The 19,219-nt window shown below is 46.8% G+C and overlaps 2 protein-coding genes across 3 annotated transcripts in view; both read right to left on the bottom strand.

Moving 5' to 3' along the window:
* Positions 1-512: 512 nt before the first annotated feature.
* On the bottom strand, positions 513-18,884 carry LOC115540530 (ETS-related transcription factor Elf-2). Of its 2 annotated transcripts, XM_030351928.1 has the most exons (11): positions 16,340-16,930; positions 12,716-12,856; positions 12,105-12,258; positions 9,992-10,194; positions 7,737-7,850; positions 6,870-7,076; positions 6,656-6,733; positions 5,937-6,132; positions 4,434-4,880; positions 3,595-3,766; positions 513-2,524 (listed from the first exon to the last, which is right to left on the bottom strand). In XM_030351928.1, the coding sequence occupies exons 4-11, from the start codon at positions 10,047-10,049 to the stop codon at positions 1,988-1,990; spliced, it is 1,809 nt and encodes a 602-aa protein (XP_030207788.1). In that variant the 5' UTR covers positions 10,050-10,194; positions 12,105-12,258; positions 12,716-12,856; positions 16,340-16,930; the 3' UTR covers positions 513-1,987. The 2 variants fall into 2 exon arrangements, with proteins under 2 accessions (XP_030207788.1, XP_030207789.1); XM_030351929.1 differs by lacking the exon at positions 16,340-16,930 and adding an exon at positions 18,560-18,884 and having other exon boundaries at positions 9,992-12,258.
* The window catches only part of LOC115540522 (N-alpha-acetyltransferase 15, NatA auxiliary subunit), a 38,498-nt gene continuing 36,756 nt past the window's right edge, over positions 17,478-19,219 (bottom strand). Inside the window, exon 21 of the transcript XR_003976205.1 lies at positions 17,478-17,496. The gene's annotated coding sequence lies outside the window, so the exon portion shown is untranslated. The remainder of the gene's footprint in view (positions 17,497-19,219) is intronic.

The following is a 19,219-nucleotide window of genomic DNA, read 5'->3' as shown; positions in this document are numbered from 1 at the left end:
CTACTTTTGAGCCAGCCAAGCCCAGCTTCCCAGCCCAGGGAACGGGTCGAACTGGAGAGGTCCTCTGGGGTCCCAGACACTGGAACCGCTCCGTGCTTCATCTGCGTTTGGTTATGTGTTATATGACCACTCCAGCATGGTCGGCTACCCCCTGGTGGCCCGTCTCAACCCTCCCCCACCGAAAGGAATACATTTCCCCCCTTACAGCTGTGTGAACAGAGGTTAAAATCAAACACATTCTGTGAGTCAAAGTTGAGAGAAACCATCTTAAAGTTTTTAAACCATTAAGATGTACTGGTTTGACAACATATACCATCATTGATTTTACCTATTTGGTTTCTTTCTGGATTTCAATGGAACAGAGAAGTTCTGTTTTGTGCAATATTTGGCCAGCATTTCCTCATGTTATATTTAAACTCGTTTTATAAGTTACTGGGATTGTCCTTGTCAAGCCTGACAAGACTCACACTAGGTATCCTGTAGTATTAACAACAAATCAATAAAAACAGGAATTAAGGATTCAAATGTCTTTATATCATTAAAATCTACATGAATACACTTTGAAACAAGAGTACAACAAAATAGAATATACTTCAAATGTTGAATATACAAACAGTTCAGTCTGAACATCTTTCTCTCTTATATCCAGATTTCGTTTTTTAAGATTGCAAAAAAGGAGAGGAAAACAAAACCAAAAAAGAAAATGTTAAAGGACTGAGTCTAAACAAGGTACAAAAGACCTCCCCTCTGAAGGAGGTAAACGTCAACTGGTTCTTACGCTGGCGTTAATCATTTTAGTGGTCGTCCGATAAACAAATAAGCTTAATACATCCAGGGGCCTGTCTGCAAAATTCCAAAAGGCAAAATTTCCCCTTTTTTTTTTTCTAACCACCGCCGTCATGAAATAAAACATATCATTATTAACCCTAAATAAGTCCCAACGTATGTGGTCGATCCAAACCGTGTGCGGATAAACTAAGTAGCGAGATTCGACAGGGGGTGTTTTGTCTCCTTGTTAGAAAGAAAGAAGATGGATTTGTCCAAACTAAAACAAAAACTGGAGTCAGTACTAATACTGTGCTTGGTACAAGTCATTAAGGAAACAATACTGTAGACAGTACACGGAAAAAGGTCAAATTAAACTAAGGCTTTTTTCTGTTATCGTAAGTTTGTACATTGTATAGCAGATATATAATATATACACACGTGCACACAACGTTTAAGTTGGCTCTTGCTTCTCTGAAACGATTGCGGGGCTTCGGCAGTGCCGGCCAGTCAGTCTGCGGGAGGTTTTCAGAGAGGCTTACGAACAATAATATGCTGGTTTCGACATTTGGTCAAAACCAAACCTTTTCTGTACAACAACCCAACGGCCTCGCAAACTATGCTCATTGTTTGTTCTTCGCGCGTCAGTCGACTTTTGGCTGGCTCCAACTATTTCACCTCTTACTGTAGTGTTACATTTCAGTCTTCCCCCCCCTTTCTCTCGCCCCCCCCCCCCCCCCCCCCCCCCCCCCTCCCTCAGGACATTGTTTGTCACGGTGAAATGGGCAGAACTGTAGTGATTCTGTTTGGTCCCGTTAGCTTAGCGATGTTGTACACCGTGGTGCCTAGGCTGTCTGTGTACTGTAGAATTGAGTCTGTGGTAAAAAAAACTGGAGGTTCAAGAGGTTCAAAAGATGGTGAAGGGGGGGTGGGGGGGGGGGGGGGGTGGAGCAAGGTCCAAGAGCTTGGATGGGGGCTTCAGTCTGGTTACATCAATGTCTTGGTTTAGAGCGCGTGTGTGAGTGGGGGGGGGGGGGGGGGGGGGGAGGCGGCTCCCAGACGATTGAGATGTTGAAAGAGAAGACCTCGATTGATGCAAATGCAAACACACTCGCACAAATCACTACGAAACAGATACCTGCTGCTGCCCCCCCCCCCCCTCACAAACACACGCACACACTCAAACACACACACACACACGCACACACAACCAGGCTCACACTCACACTGGACATTCGACCTCCTCTGCCTTAACGATGCTCTGGACGAAGACCACCTCCTTCGTCTTCCTCTCCTCCTCGGCCGGTTGCTGGGGGGGGGCCGCCGCAGCCGCCGCCGGGACGGACCCCGCCTTCGGGCCCCCGGGGGCCCGATACCCCATCACCAGGTCGGCGGCCTTGATGATGCCGCTGATGATGTGCGGGGGCGCCTGGAGGGTCTGGCTGGCCGTGGACACGGTAACCACGGCGCCCGCCACGCCCCCGCCCGCCGTGGACACCAGAGTCTGTGGGTGGCCCTGGGAGGGCACGGCCAGCCGCACCACCTGCGTGCCGGGGCCCATGGTGACGGGGGCCAGGGCGCGCACGGTGAGCGGGCCCCCGAAGAGGCTGATGCCGGCCTGGGAGTGGCGCCCCCCGGTGCAGCTCCCGGGCGCCTGCAGCTGGCAGGGGATGGTGATGATCTTGGCCAGCTGCACGGTGATCTTGTCGCCGTTCTCCGCCGTGGCCGGAACCATGGTGGGGAGGGTCTGGATCATGACCTGTGTGGTGGGGGGGGGGGGGGCAGGGGGACAGCGGGGTCAGGGGTCGGAGAGCCAGAGGGAGCCACTGTTGCTCGCAGGTAGCTCAGGAGGTGGAGCGGGTTGGCTGGTAACCGGAAGGTTGCTAGTTCGATCCCGGCTCTTCCTGTCTGTCGAGGGGTCTCTGAGCGAGGCGCCTCACCTTGACTGCTCCTGACGAGCCGGCTGTCGCCTTGCATGGCTGACACCGCCGTCGGTGTGTGAATGTGTGAATGTTAGGCAATAATTGTTAAAGCGCTTTGGGTGGCCACTGGTTAGAACAGCACTGTATGAACGCAGTCCCTTTACCATTCAATCTGTCTCTCGAGTGGCCCGCAGCTGCCTCTGTAGCAGCTGATTTGGAGATGAAACCCCTCCCAGCTCATTTCTGAACAATCGGGGCGAAAAGTGTTGAATGCAACACTTCTCAAAAAGGCATAGAAATGTAGGGAGGGAGGGAGGGAGGGAGGGTGCTGAGAGGAAGGGGATAACCTTTCGTGGTTTAGTTGAGAAATCCTGCTTCAGTCTGCTCTTTTCTGCCCTTTGGGAATCGAACATACAGCCAGGGTATCTGCAGGTTTCAGCAACTCAAATTTAAGACTTTTTAAAACCTTTTTAATACCACCTTGAATAAAATTTAAGACCTAAAACACGCGATGGTAGGGGGGGATCCCACTGTATTATAACCCAAGCATGTGTGTCACTCAATGAGACTCAATCACCTACCCATTGCCTCAGAATAGCTAGCAAGCACGCAGATAATCGTTTATATATGCAGCTAGCAAGAAAGAAGCCACTCTACATGTCCTTCCTGAAAAGTCCCACGAGAAAATAAAGATTATTTGTCCTGCCCCGACAAAATTAAGACCTTGCGTTACAGTATTTAAGACCAGCATATGAAATTTGTAACGAATCTAAGACTTTTCAAGGCCTTAAATTTAGAAACGTGAATTCAAGACTTTTTAAGACTTTTTAAGGATGCGCGGACACCCTGCCTACAGCGCCCTTTAGGCCCCGGGACCACAGCGCTGGCGTGGGCGGGGCTTACTCACCTTCTGCTGGGAGGAGCCACTGCTGCCGGTCGCCGTGCCGATGGGGGAGCCGTTGGTCAGGAGGGTGGGGTGTCCGGGGGTCCCGGGCCCCCGCCCCAAGCTCATCGTCGAGATCTTCTGGCCCATGGACGTCGCCATGACGACGGGCATCTGCATGGCCACCCTCACCGTCCTGTCGCCCGGGGAAACGCAGCACAGACGCGCACGGTACAGTGAGCGACTTTTCCACCAATCAGAGAGAGTGTCCCGTGCCGACCTTAAGGGAACAATCTGGAAGACTATCGATTGTTTTACGATCCTACTCGTGGTCTCGCAGACGCCTTTATCCGCCCCACTTGTGGTTTACATCCACCATTAGGGAATGGGTAAGAAGAGGTATTCTGGAACTTAATGTGCGCACTTATCGTATGTTGGACGTCCTGGCAGTTAAAGATAGTACTTAGCATCGTGTAGCGTCTCATCCTAGCTGTCTCTGCTGGATACGGGGAATGGCTTAACCTAGTGAAAGTAAGGGCTTGGTTCTATGAACATCCTAACTGCACCGACAGCAATATAATGTTGATTCTCCTTCTTCTGACAAATGTACTTATTGTAAGCTTTGGATAAAGGGTCTGATAAACGCCCTTAATGTTAACGTAGGTATGGGGTTTGAACATCCAATGGCCGGTCTTCTCTAAATCCAAAAAGACTCATTTTCATACACGCACCTTTTTTTTTTTTTTTTTTTTTTTTTTTTAACACCGCCGCCGTCATGAAATCAAACATACGATTGTTAAACCTGAATAAGTCCCAACGTCCCCGTCCCCCCGTCCCCCCCGTCCCGGGTACGGCTCACTGACCTGGGCCCCGAGGCCGTGGGGATGATGGCCGTGTGCGAGTGCTGCATCTGGCTCCCGTCGGCGCCGGACACCGTCACGATCCGGGGGCTGCCGGCCGCCATCGCCACCGCCCCTCCCCCGCCCAGCGCCCCCGCCTTGTTGTCCCCGGCGACGGGGGTGTGTGCCGCCGCCATCGCCGCGGCGACGGCGCCCGCCCGGCCGCCGCCCCTCAGGATGTTGGGCTTCTTGCTGCTGGAGGAGGAGACCTCCGTCACCTGGAGCAGCATGTCCGTCGGCGGGGGGACGCGCTCGTACGCCGCCGGCGCCGGGGAGAAGGCGACGAGTTCGGCGGCGTGGCCGTCGGCGTGGTCGTCGTCGATGATCACGATGTCCTTGGGCATCTCCTTGAACTGGTAGACCAGCCGCTGGCCCTCCACCTTGGCCAGGATGCCCCGTTGGTAGTAGTACCTGGAGGAGAGCGAGAGGGGGAAGAGGGGGTTAGGACCTCAGGCTCCAGGAGGGGGGAGGTCGAAGTTCACGTGTGCAGGGGAGGGAAGTTCATGGTAAATGGACTGCATTTATACCGCGCTTTTCTAACCAGTGGCCACTCAAAGCGCTTTACCATATTGCCTAACATTCACCCATTCATTCACACACCCATGGCGGTGTCAACCATGCAGGGCGACAGCCAGCTCGTCGGGAGCAGTTAGGGTGAGGGCCCTTGCTCAAGGATACCTCGACACTCGACTCTAGGAAGAGCCGGGGATCGAACTAGCAACCTACCGATTACCAGCCCACCCGCTCGACCGCCTGAGCCAAATGCCGCCCAAGACCAAAGTTATAATCTGGTACTGGAATAATTTGTGGGGCAATGACATACGCACTTATTGCATGTTGTACATCCTTGCACTTAAAAGTAGAACTTAGCATCGTGCAGCCTCTTATCCCAGCTATCCTTTTGGCATACGGGGAATGGATTAACCTCACAAAGGTAGGTGCTTGGCACTTGGTTCTATGAACATCCTTACTGTACCGACAGCGATATAGATGGTTTCTCTTTGTTCAGACAAATCGTCGCTTTGGATTAAAGCGTCTGAGAAATGTAAATGTATCCCCGGAGCCCCTTGTGCCCCTTCAGACCGGTTCATACCGTAGGGTAGGGCCGCTCGATTAGGGGAAAAAAATCATAATCCTGATTATTTTGGTCAATATTGAAAACACGGTTATTCAAACAATTTTTTTTTGAGTTTGAAAACATGATGTATTTATTCAGCATGTCTCTCCCAAAAAAAACTTTGTAACTGAGATCTTTGAAATTTCGCCTTAAGAAAATACACAAAATGGTCAAAGTCAAATGTTCCAATCTATAATAATATACAGATATGTATCCAGCTGTTCCGCCCTTTCTATTAAACCTAAAAAAAAAACTAAAAAAACAACAACAATCGATTATGTAAATGTTGTGATAGTTTTGACGCTAAAATCGAAATCGCGACCAAAGTTCGAATAGTCGCCCACCCCTACCGTAAGGCTCGGCCCATGGTCTCGTAGTTCATATCGGGCTTGTTCTTGTGTTTGCCCCACAGCTTGGACACGGCCTTGGAGTCCACCAGCTTGAAGATGCCCTTCTCCCGCTGGGTCCACTTGATGAACCGGGGGCAGGTGTTCTTGTCCTGCAGCAGCTCCAGCAGGAACTCCCACAGGTAGGTGGTGCTGCCCGCTGGGGGGGGGGGGGGAGAGAGGGGGACAGGAGGACGACATGAAGCGAGACGCTCACATGGCTCTTGGAACTCTTCAATGCAACTATTCTTCAACTAGTGGAACAATCCCGCTTAGGGCGGCGTGTGGCTCAGGGGGTAGAGCGGGATTAATGTTAACCTGAAGGTTGCTAGTTCGCCGCCCTAGCTCCTCTGATTCATATCAGAGTGTTCGAGGTGTCCCTGAGCAAGACACCTCACCCAACCTGCTTCTGATGAGCTGGCTGTCGCCTTCCGTGGTTGACTCCACACGTATGTGTGTGAATGTGTGAATGAATGGGTGAATCTGAGGCGATGTTGTAAAGCGCGAGTTAGTGGTGGCCACTGGTTAGAAAAGCGCTTTATAAATGCAGTCCATTTACCATTTATCTTTCTGGGAGAGCTAGCTTGGGAACCCCACTTAACCGAGTCCTGCAATGATGAATGTATGGACACACTTTGATCAAGTAGGACTGGTCACCTTAACACAGGTAGTACGATGCGTACCTTTTCCTTCTCTTGGCTTCTTCTTGACGCCGAGGTCCGGGGAGCCACTGACGTTAGCCGACTTGGCCTTTCGTCCCACTACAAGGAGAGAAATAACCAATATAATCAGCCAACATCAGAAACAACCACATCAGTGGTTACACCACTAGATGGCGCTCTAAATAATACCAAGATATGGGAAGAGGGCGGGGGGGGGGGGTTCTTTCTCCTTTACCTTTTCTCTTCCTCACGGGTTCTGGCTCGGGTTCCTCCTGCATCTCCATCTCTTCCTCCTCCTCTTCGTCATCTTCCTCCTCCTCCTCCTCCTCTTCCTCACAGAAGTCCTCGGTGGACACCTCCACCTCCGACTCCGTCATCATGTCGGGCCGCATGGCGGCGTGCAGGAAGTCCGGCGTGGCGACGCACGGCGGGACAAAAGCATCTGGGGGGGGGGTGTTAGAAAATCTTGTTAAAAAGGCTAATTGATGAATAGAAAACCCTTGTGCAATTATGGTTAAATACGGTAGTGTATTTTATGGGGGTTCACCTCCACATGCTCTGACTCTCCCCTGGCTTTGGGCTTCTTTTGTGGGGAGGAATTAGCCAACAGTTGCATGAGGCACAGGCCCATGTTTCTCACTAAACTGTGAGTATTTTTTCCCCCAAAAAAGTTTGAGGCCGGTGAGGTGGGTCCTCGGCTGAAATAATATTTGAGAGGGGATACGTCTAGTACGCTGAGATCTTTGAGGGTCACTGATCGAGACAGCGGGGGATGAGGTGCAGAGAGCCGTAAGGACAAGGTGATATGATCAGACACTCCAGCTAAACAAACTTAGGTCGTCCATCGTGACGGGTAATGCAGGTTGTGGCTCATCAGAACTTTGTTTCTTCTTCTCTCGTTCAATAAAAAAAATACACTTATGTTTGTCCTTTGGAATAGTCCCAAGTCCTCAGTGAAGGAAAAACAGGTAAAGCAGTGAAAGCCCCGTGGCCGTTGCTTATTTACTTAACCTTTACAGTGACAACATGGTCAATGTTGTGATTGTGAAGCCGTTCCACAAACGGCGCTCGCGTGTGTGTGTGTGCACGGGTGTGTGCTTACCTGGACTGCGGCCTCCTCTGAGGCTGGAGGGAGAATCCATGTGCAGCAGAGCCTCCGCAGCCTCGATGGTCTTGTCCGAGCAAAGGAGACGGCTGCCATTGACAGACGCCTCCACTGAAACACACGTCGGGTTCAGCACGTTTAGACGACGCAGTCGACTGCAAACCGGCACGAGTGGAACTACCAAGCACCTCCTGATGATGTTTGAGTGCCGATGCGAAGATAGTATACATTCATTGCAACATGTAATGCCGATAATGCATTGCATTTGTGCTTTTCATTCAAATTAAAATGATTAGAAGTAATTTGAACATTCGCCATTGGTATACCTTATGTAAAACTGTTAAAGGTTCCACAACAAAAATAATAATAATGATTAAATTCAATACAACAATACGGTTGGTTAAAATATAATTATTATAAGTAGGTGAACAGGAGGACTTAAATAAAGTATAGCGCTGGATTATAATACATAACGTTCAAGAAAAAACCAAATGTATCGCGTTTATTCAACAACAACAACAAACAGAAATACTAAGCGGTAATCAACTGCTGATATATTCTACCCCTTTCATGTAACTATGCCACCATTGGAATCAGAACAGGGAGGAAGTCAAGGAGAATCTATGGTGATAGAAATGCAAACGGGCCATTTGGCACCAGCTGAGAGAAGCCAGGGCACCTGCTGTCGCTGTCACTCACTAGCGGTGGGGGGACACACTATCTCCTTACACGCTACCTTGTCCATGTTTGGCTATCTGAGTGAGGGACCAGGCATCGCATAGGAAAGAGCAGAGGGCTATCTTTAGACCAGACACAGACCCCCGTGACACTAGGCAACAGCCAAGCAGGGACCCTATGGGACATGAAATAAAAAAAAGGGGGTGCTTTGGTAGACACCACCGAAACAACAGAGAGCTCAGCTCTTCAGAGGTCTGGGGGGGCTTCAGCCATATATAGTAAAGGGCAGCGGTTTACATTAAAACCTTTTAATTAGGGTGGATGGCTTCATGGTACATATAGATAACTATATCTATAAATAATTATATGAGCAGTGAAGATTGAAAGAGATTATTAATAATACACAATTAATTATTATTAAATATGAGTAAATGCACGAAATAAAACCACAATATTGTGCTACTTAGGGAACGCCAAGAAGCAAGCGCCACAGAAAGTAGTGCGGCGGTAGTGCGACTTCCGTGTTTACACTCTTCATCCTTTCCCTCCAGTTCTCGTCAAAGACGTTCACAATTCCCCGTCACTCAACGCCTCCGCCTCACGGGATTTGCTCGTTTTATCGTCAAGAGCCCGCCCCCGAAAGAAAGCGATTCGTTCTGACTCGGCCTTATCCCGCCTGTCTCACGGCATTGGCCCACTGGCGCCCTCAATCACAGGCAGGGCCCGCCCCTTAATGCATAACAATGCTTCCGCTATAGATTCAGTGAAAGGTTGATCAATTTGGAGTTAAACAAAGAGAAAACTTCGCACTTTACTGAATATATTAGAAAAAGATAACCCGCCAAATATAAATGGAAAGACTTTTTTCGACTTGTTGCGATAATCGACGGGACAACACCGTTAGACTAACGTTAAATCTACCGGGCTAAGAATAAACACATTGACACCAAATAATTCAGATTAAATGTAATCACTCATATCCACATGATGAGGACACAGTGATTTAATTAATGCCAATTAATACCCTTATTATTCAGGGGGGGGATATCTACCAAGGATGAAACAAAATGCCACGACAAAGTTCAACAAACGCAACCATAGCAGACAGAAAGATGAGCATAGTAACTCTAAGAGGGATGATTTAGGACGACACAAGAGATCGCCGCTGGAGAAAGGTTTATAAAAATAAATGCACATGTCCTTCCGACTCAGACAGCGTGGCAAAGACGCAGGAAAGACAACATCCTTACACTTCCTGGTTCCCCATGCCACTTCTGAACCTTCTTCCCGGCGCACACGGGGGGCTATAAACGCTGGTCCTTCTATGCAAATGAAAGACCGTGCAAAACCCTCTCTAAAGGTGCAGTCCGTGGATACATCGGAGAAGGGTAACGTTTTAAAACCGGCTTTTAAAGTGACCGCGGAGCAGCGCCATGCAGGCTGCAGCCACCAAGGTGAGCACTTCCTGATTGCCCCTCGGCCACTTAAAAACTACCCGGTAGCGGGAGGTAACATCGAGAATAGTTTGGAAATAGTATTCTGAGAAAGGCTTTTCATGGTTGTAAGTGTATTACCTGCTCTGATGAGCAGATCGAGTTGGTTTGCGGGCCCCTCATGCAGTGAAGTCGCCATGTTCTCCCTGGTTGCGGATCCACATTGACTTGGAACTGCTCGGATCACTCCGCCGCTCAGGGAAATCTCCTCGGATTCGGCCGGAGTGCGTCGGCAGAGTTGTATCCGTCCGCCGCCCTATACAGGAAATCCTTGCAGCGCTCTACTTCTTGCGTGGAAGGACGTCAACAAACACAAACAGGAAGAGAGGAATCCTTTTAGGGAACTAGAGATGCGTGATAAGATCGGAAGTGAAGCAATTATCTGCGTCAGAAGGTCAACACCACTTTGTGACTTGCTTTTGACCACATTGGTCTCTGTGTGTTATTAAAAAACGCAATAAGTTTTTCTACAGGGGCCAGGGGTACTTTGACTTTAAAGCAAAGAATTTCTACAACCGTATAAATATAGATGAGGTTATATAACTACACTGCAATATTATTTTACAGACATAAGTATTATAACTGCACAAACAACACATTTAGCCTTGCCTTATTAATTGGTAAGCTTATTTTAACCTCGGGTCATTTAGGTCATAGTTTGTTTTGTATTCATCAATGAAATTTTGGTCATGATATCAATTTGAACCAAATAAGTCTCATAAAGAAGTTGTCAAAAGGGCAAATATCGAAGTCTAACATGTATACCGAAACAAATCAGAAACTGAAAAGGGAACCAATAGCGTGATAAGAATCAAAACAAGAAAGTAGATAAAATATGGATAACATATACCGTCGATTAATGCAAGGTAAAAGCACCATGGCTACTAATGTGCTTCATTTCCATTCAAACAACCAACTTAAACCTTTAATAACTGGTCTTCATGAATTTTGCTTTGAGGAGAAAAGACAAGATTGTAATTTTCCAGCTATTTTCAAGATGACCTTTATTGTTCCATTTTGAGGTCACATGTTCTGTCACTTTAGTACAGATGTTTCTTAATCATAACAATAATAGGCAGCTAAAACACAAATAGATATGACTGCTTTACCCAGGAAATCAAGTGCTGGCTTTTCTTCCTATTAATAACAAGGAAAATGTATTGAAAACAAAATCCCAACTATGCCTACTAGGTTCCTTGCCTGCTTTAATACTTGCTACTTTTCCTCCATAATTCGGTCGTATAACAATATTTTGGGATTTCCAATCAAAACTGATCCAGCATCAAGTGATTTCCAACAGGAAGTGCCATTCTCATTGATCAAAACAAAGTAGGCCTCCAGTTTCATAACGATATAGGAGTACTCAAGAATATCCACTAGGTGGCGGCGTTGGCCAGGCGGAGGTAACACCAACAGTTGTTTGCCGTTCAGTACTGCTGCTAACCATTTTCTGTCAAATCAGTTTTGAAGATTGTTTATTTAATGAAAAGTCAGCACAGGCTGTGAGAAATTCTACATTATATTGCAGTTTAGGGAAAGTATCAAATAAAAAGGGAAAGTATTCATTCCATTACCCACACATGGGTAATTCCTATGTGTAAAGTTATCCTTACTGTTTATATTGGCCTCATAATAACAAGCATGTGGGACTGCCTCCACTGCATGGAACTCAGTTACAGAACAAACTATCATCCTGAGACAACTTTGATCATTTCTCCTCACGTTATAAAAACGGAAACGTTTAAAAATAAAATAAAAAATCCCTTTGCTGAGCTGCGCCGGTGAATTATAGATCACACATTTACGCAAAATAAATTGTATCTTAACGCCAAACTCTTCACACCATACAGTTTTGAACTCCCATGCCCAAACCATACTGCAGTGCCAGCACACAGGTAAACAGGACCCCCCCTCTCCCCCCGCCCGAGAACAGGTCAGACAAAAACGCCATCGGAAAAAACAGATTTATATTACATAAAATCAACTCTGACACCAAGAGCAACCTAAAACGTATTCCATCAAATTAAAAAGTACACCAACTAGATATGTGGAAGTTCCCCAGACGTTGTTCCGTCGGTGACACCCCCGAGAGGTCAGAGAAAACACAAATCAGGGACAGATGGCAAAAAAAAATATATATATATATATATATCAAAAAGTCGGTGCAAACAAGAAAGCAAGCGAAGAATCTAACCTGCGTCATCTTCAGACTCCTCCTTAAATCAAGTCCACTGAACCCCCACCCCCCCATCAGACGGGCTCCGCACCCCCTGCAGAGTGGGCCCCCAGTGGGCCCCCAGTGGCGTGGGCCCCTGGCCCCCCTGGATCCCCAGCGGGCTGGGCCCCGACTGGAGGGGGAGCACAAATGAATGCGAAAATGAGCAGAGGGATGGATGACAGAGGGGATGACGGAGCAGCCATGAAATTAGGTTTGGTATCTGATGACTAATCTGGCAGAAAGTGGAGAGAGCTCTGGTATCTACTGCGTCCGTTAAGCCTCCATCTAGTTCTCCACTCAAATACATCGGAGAATGGATAACACTGTTGTGTCTACCGGTACAGTCGACTCTGATTCAGATCAGCTCCTTCATTATGGAGGTTGTATGCCGGTTCAAAATGCTAAATACTTTAGACTCTGTACAGTCAATGTGTTAACCAAATGAGTAGAACGGTGTGTGTGTGTGTGTGTGTGTGTGTGTGTGTGTGTGTGTGTGTGTGTGTGTGTGTGTGTGTGTGTGTGTGTGTGTGTGTGTGTGTGTGTGTGTGTGTGTGTGTGTGTGTGTGTGTGTGTGTGGTCCTTCCTACCTCCACCTTGTTCCTCCATGGTTGTAGCATGCTCCACGGGTTTTCCCCTGTCATCTTCCATCCAGGACCCTAGGACACCAACCACGCTGGAGTTTGACGTAGCGGCTCCACCTGGTGGATCTCTGGAGGGTTGAGCCAGGCCTGGGAGTGGATATTTAAAGACGCACGGTCACATTTCTGACAGACGAATCACATTCAAAATTCAGATGCAAGTCGGACACAACGCTAGTTGTGGAAAAATCCTTTATGTCTGCTCAGAGTGAGCCCCTCTAGACACAAGGGCTGCACCTTCAATGCCAAGGTCATGTGCCCCTCGTCACATGCAGGGACGTCATGGGTTTTGCATCGAGGGGAAACCAGAGACACTGGTCCACCCCCATGTTAACACAGAGAGAGAACTACCACACCCACCAATGTTATGTAGCAATGAAGCTCGGGTTTAACAAAATCCAAGCATTGATAGGCGTAGTGAATTGGGAACGTTGAATATATACAGAAGTCCATACCCACATCTACACATTTAATATATGGGACGTGTTAAATAGGTCTGTGACAGTGGAGTAATGTAGATCCTGGTAATTTAAACACATCTTGGAATTCTAATCATAAGATGGGAGACAAGTCTTTGAGTATCTTGTACTTCCTCACACACTTTGAGCGTTGATCCAGAGAAATCCAAGGGACAACAGCAGCATTACAGTCAGTGTGTTTACATGACCCTCAAGAAAATCGAATTATTGGGTTAGTCCAACTATGATTGGATTATTAAGATGCATGTAAACACCTTAGTCAAACTATAATCGAATCGAGTTACTCATAGTCTAATTAAGTGATCTTAGTGACCTAGTGATCCTTACCCGCAATAAAAAATCATATCTCATTCAACTCATCTCTGAGTCTTCTTCGATCAACGAAATTGACACAATAATTTGTGCATGTCAAGGTAACCTATATAATTATCTGCGTCAGAAGTTCATCACCACTTTGTGACTTGCTTTTGACCACATTGGTCTCTGTGTGTTATGAATTCAGATTCTTATCTTCCTTGATTCCTAATCATTTCACAACCTCCAAAAAACCCTTTCATATTTGTATATATTTACTTTGGGTAACCTTTGTGTGTTTACATTATCACAATCAGTTGATGTAATCGTTTCTTAATATAATAACAACCTAATCTAATACTTTTTTTCTTTTTCATGGGATCTTTCATGCCGTAATTTGCTACACCTCTTTTCTCTTCTCTTTTCGCCTTGCACAACAGACTGGATAAGATCCTGAAATTAGCACCTCTATGTACTGAAACAAGACTCATAACACCATGAATCAAACAGTGAGATAACAACAGACTCACACACCCCTTCTTATTCGTAAGAAGTCAGAGCAACCTTCCTCAAAGCACAGGAAACTAACATTCCAACCCGCCTAGCTCTGTCCCTCTCACCCAAGGTCCCAAGCGTCTCACCCTGTCTCCAGGAAGGGCCAGTTTGCAAACATGGGAAGATGAGTGACTAACAGGAAACCAGATAGACCAACCAACAACAACCAGCCACACAGATGCCCTCATTATTATTCAAGGTTTATTCGAGGACAGATACAGAAACAAAGATCAGCTGGAGACAGTCATCTGACGTTTTCGTCATAGTGTTATTGGCCAAAGCTAATTTACGACACTTTTGGTTAAAAATAATAATCCAGATTAACATTATAAAAAAAAAAAGAAGACATACAGAGAGAGCACATAAAAGTATGAAGTATGCGAGCAAGATTGTTGTTGAATTAGCCCGAATTTTGTTTTTCTTTTGAAGGTGTCAAATGTTCAAGTGGTCTGGCAGTGTTCCATAATTGTGTCCCTTTTACAGAAAAGGCGGTATATATGAATTAAGAGCATACACATACATACAAGTCCAATGAAACTACAACAGAGAAGGGTAGAAACCATGACAACAGTGGCACAGGAAATGGGTTTGATCTGCTCTGGGCTGTTTAGGAAGGCAGGAGGGGGCCAGACCTGGGAGCTAAGGGCAGGGGAGGTTAGACTAATATAACGTTGAAAATGAGACAAAAAGCGAATGAGGGAGTCGATCACACAAGCACAGCATGGCCGGGTGGGTGCGGGGTCGAGTCCCACTCTGTCATTCTGAACGCTGGTTAATTTATGTTTCGGGCTGAGACGGTATTGCCTTCTCTGCGAGGGAGCGGATCGGTTCCAGAATAGCCCCTCCGTTTAATTATTTAGTCACACACATCAGACGCCACAGATCTATTGAACTACAGTACGCTCTTTTAATAGGAAGAGGGCTTTTTGTGTGGGTTTAGGTGTGCGTCTGAATCGACTGTGCACAAGGCGTTTCTGTACAGGTTTTGGCCTATATTGGCCCAACTGCATTGAGCAAAATTAGCATAGCATGATGTTAATAGCAAAGCTACCCAAACATGTCGACTAACCAGAACACGCCCTTTCCAGCAGAACGGGGTGCGTGGAGATCGAGTGGACATAAAACTGACTCGACTGGCTGTAAAGTAGCAGCAGGTTCAGGGAGAGAATATTCACAAGCGACAAACCATGAGAGACATCAAAATGATCTTGACGAAGTACGCGACCACAAAGGCATGTCTAGATTGATATGACAGCTCTCTACACAATGTTAAAAATATATATTTTACTAATGTTTATCGGATATTTGGGAATCCAGGTTCAACAGGTTAAGTATGTTAAGACTACCGTCACAACAAAGACATCCATATTCACATTAAGGGCCTGGAGGGAGCCACCATTCCACCACACCCACTGTCGTTTGACCTAACCCACACTGGGGAGGTGTGTGTGTGTGTGTGTGTGTGTGTGTGTGTGTGTGTGTGTGTGTGTGTGTGTGTGTGTGTGTGTGTGTGTGTGTGTGTGTGTGTATGCACCACAGTATGAAGTCAGGTGTGACATTGTGCCAACCGATTGCCAACAGCAGACGTGGCACTACAACAATGAACGCGGTTGTGTCGTTGTTCCCGAGATGCTCATCACAATGGAGTCGGGTATTGGCGTGCTCCAAAGGAACGATGGAAGGAAGAAAGAAAGACAGACAGACATGCTAATGTGTGCTTTGGGGTGCATATCTCTCTTAACAAATGCTTATTATTGTCCTTGCATTTCTTTAACCCCCATCTATATCTTGCACAAATAAGCACTCAGTAAAAGATGGAAGGAAGGTAGACAGACACAGACAGACAGACAGACAGACAGACAGACAGACAGACAGACAGACAGACAGACAGACAGACAGACAGACAGACAGACGTTTGCTTTGTGGTGCATGTCTCTACAAATGTTTTTATAGAGATATGATTTGTCATTGTATTTCCCCACCCCCCCCATCTATATCAAATAAGTAGTCAGTAAAAGGAGAACAGAAACGAGGAAATCCCGAACACACATGTTTTTGATAAAGAGTGTGAACTTTATATAGCAACGTCTTTTCAGATGCATGCTAAACAGGTCGAACCGGATTGGCGACAGGGCTGCACACAAACCACTGTAGGAACCGGTAGAACGCAAACATTTGGGCTAACTGGGCAAACGGCTAACTTAACAACAATGAATGGATTCAGAAGACAAGGAGGGAGACTCACCCGCATGCGTGTGACCCTTGCACCTCGGTATCACACTAACCCATCGGTCACTGGTCATTATGTCAAACGTCCTCATCAAGCAGTAAACTCAGAGCCTTGAATAGTGGGTTGTGAGGCGGGAAAGACGAGGTTGATAAGAAGCCCTGAAGACCCTGTAGCTCGGCTCGGCTTACCGGGGGTGAAAGAGGGCGGACAGTAGAGCAGGACGGTGGATGTTGTTGCTCCGAGTGTTAGTTTGTGTGCATGCGTGTGTGTGTGTGTGTGAGTCACAGAGTCTCATGACCACACTGGAAACTGCCGATTCATCTCGCCACCGAGCAAACTTTCGACGAGGCCACGCTTCCTCCGGAGACCTGCTGAGTCGAGGCCGGGCTCGATGGCCGGTCCTCCAGCAGAGAATACATCCCATAAAAACCATGGCAGGGAGAGACTGGGTGAGAGTGAGGGGAGTGGAGGAAATCCTTTTCATCTCCATGCCGACACTGATCTTTCCTTCTCTCCGTTAGAGGTTGTCGTTTGTGGCGTGCAGCTTCCCACACATTGCCTCAGACCTTAGCGTAGCTATCCGTCTGTCTGTCCTCCAGCAGTCTCTATCCTCCAGCCCTGATGCCTGTCTGAACGCTGTCTGCCTACTCACTCCATGCGGTGTAAGGAACCTCTGAGAGCAACTCAGCACTTCTCCGAGCTTTAGCCCTGCCCTCGGATCACATGACAGTGTGTGTGTGTGTGTGTGTGTGTGTGTGTGTGTGTGTGTGTGTGTGTGTGTGTGTGTGAACAAGACACACACGCACACACACACCAAATCACATGTTCATTTGACAACAGAGCTTTTGTTTCAAGAGACTGAGGACTGTTGCAAGTCCCGCCCTACCGTTTGGCTCGACCAATAGTAATGAAACAACCAACATCACAGCCAGCAGGATATTAACATACTTAAAGATTCACCAACATGTGGCAGTTGGCTTCAATGCTCACTGCTCAATTTCCCTGGCAAGTTGCTATTAAAAGACTCCCAAATGTGAATCTAAAAGTAATTTGCTTTCACCCACCTTAATAATATTAGTGGAACACACACACACACACACACACACACACACACACACACACACACACACACACACACACACACACACACACACACACACACACACACACACCTTCCCTTTACATCCCAAGTACTAGCTTGTGACCACACAAACAAACGTGCAATATATCACAGGTTCTAATCAAATATAAACACAGTGAATCATAGGAGTTACTTTACCACTCCTTGCTTATAACGTGAGCCGAGAAAAGCAGAACGACTGTAACAAAGGCCTCACAGTCAACCACAGTCACGCTCAGACACTGTTTTGAATGGCAAAATGTCAGGCTTATTCTGTAACAAACATTGTCCCCACAAGAATACTCTGTCATATGTGTCAGCATAGCTTCAAGCACTTTAACCAACATTCATGGTCTTTGGATTTGACTGCTGCAACTAAGTTTGTACTCAACTGCTCAGTCACTGTTTTATTTTGGCTTGGCTTCTACTAAGTCACCTCATTGTGTCCAGACTGGCTCCTCGGGTCCGTTTGTAGATCAAAGGTCCATTATAAACAGAATAAAAGGTCTGACTGCCGGGGTCCTGCACTAGGAACGCGGTGTGGAATACGTGTTTAAACCACATTATACTAAACACTTTGGACATCAGGTCAAACAATCGGTAGCAAAGCGACGAAATGAAGAAAGTCGGAGGACAGTGACACAGTAATAAATAAATAAATAAATAAATAAATAAACCACGCACACACACACACACACACATCTCTGGGTCAACACGCAGAGCAAACATGTCGCTCACCGCATGGACTGAGATCACAGTTTAAACCAAGGGTTCCCAACCAGCATATTCATAAACTAATTTGGATGACCGATAGTCAGTTTTAATGCCTTCATTTTAAGATGCATCATACTGTTTACTAAGATGGTTTATTTTTCCTATATACAACAATTAAAGCGAGTCTCAGGCTTCCTTCAACAATCCAATAATATAAGATCAATACGGTTTAAAAGAGAAACACAAGTAGTGCAAACACTAATTATTATTATTTATTTTTTTGCTTTTCTAGAAGAGTGTACCGGGGACTGGGGAGATTAACATCCCAGTAAACTAAGCCTTACCAGGTTAGGGATCTGGTGACGGGGTGAACTACGGTGTGTAGTGATGCGTGAACTCACCCTCGCCGCCTCCCCTCACCCTCGCCTTTTACTTTGAAAATCCCTTTTACTCTGGAGTCTCAGCGCTGCAAACTTTTAATCTCCGAGGTCGTTGAGGTTCAACCCTTGAGCTGTCAGGAGCTAGCCTAGCCACCGGGAATCGAACCGACCACACCAGAGTGATCTCGGAGTATAAACACCGCGACATCGCCTCCTAGGGAGTTCCCTGGAAGGACCTTAAAACAACGAGGAGGAAGGCTGTGGTTGAAACGCTATCACTAACCCCCTCAGCATTTAAAGTATGCTTTGAGGCGGGGGAGAAGGAGGTCCTTTGGTGATGGCTGATCGATCCAGGTCACCGCAGTCAGTGATCAGTGACACGCTCATCCCGGTGAGCGACAGTCGTGACGTCACCACGCACAAGTCATTACAAGGTCTTTATTATAGTAGGCTACCCTGGGCCCCACGTCTCTAGCGCGTCGTAGACGTTTCTTTGTAATATGGTTTCCTCCTATATTTCCATCATTGATTCCCGTTGTCCTCGGTGGACATGTATGGAAAATGATGGACACGTTAATCTTAATTATTTTGACCAATTAACTTATTGTAAGTCGCTTCTGATAAAAGCGTCTGCTAAATGCCCTGAATGTAAATTACTTTGTGGTTCCGGTAATGGCTTAT

Source organism: Gadus morhua, chromosome 3 (genome assembly GCF_902167405.1).
Source record: "Gadus morhua chromosome 3, gadMor3.0, whole genome shotgun sequence".
In the NCBI taxonomy this organism is placed as follows: Eukaryota; Metazoa; Chordata; class Actinopteri; order Gadiformes; family Gadidae; genus Gadus; species Gadus morhua.
Note: the sequence above shows the minus strand (reverse complement) of the source record. Positions and strands in the feature narration are given on the sequence as shown.

Excerpts from the sequence above, each read along its gene's own strand:
- LOC115540530 (XM_030351929.1), bottom strand. The coding sequence starts at position 10,049 with ATGGCGACTTCACTGCATGAGGGGCCCGCAAACCAACTCGATCTGCTC. Across the intron at positions 7,851-9,991 it reads CGATCTGCTCATCAGAGCAG|TGGAGGCGTCTGTCAATGGC; the intron begins GTAATACACTTA and ends CGTGTGTTTCAG. Across the intron at positions 6,133-6,655 it reads GAAGCCAAGAGAAGGAAAAG|CGGGCAGCACCACCTACCTG; the intron begins GTACGCATCGTA and ends CCCCCCCCCCAG.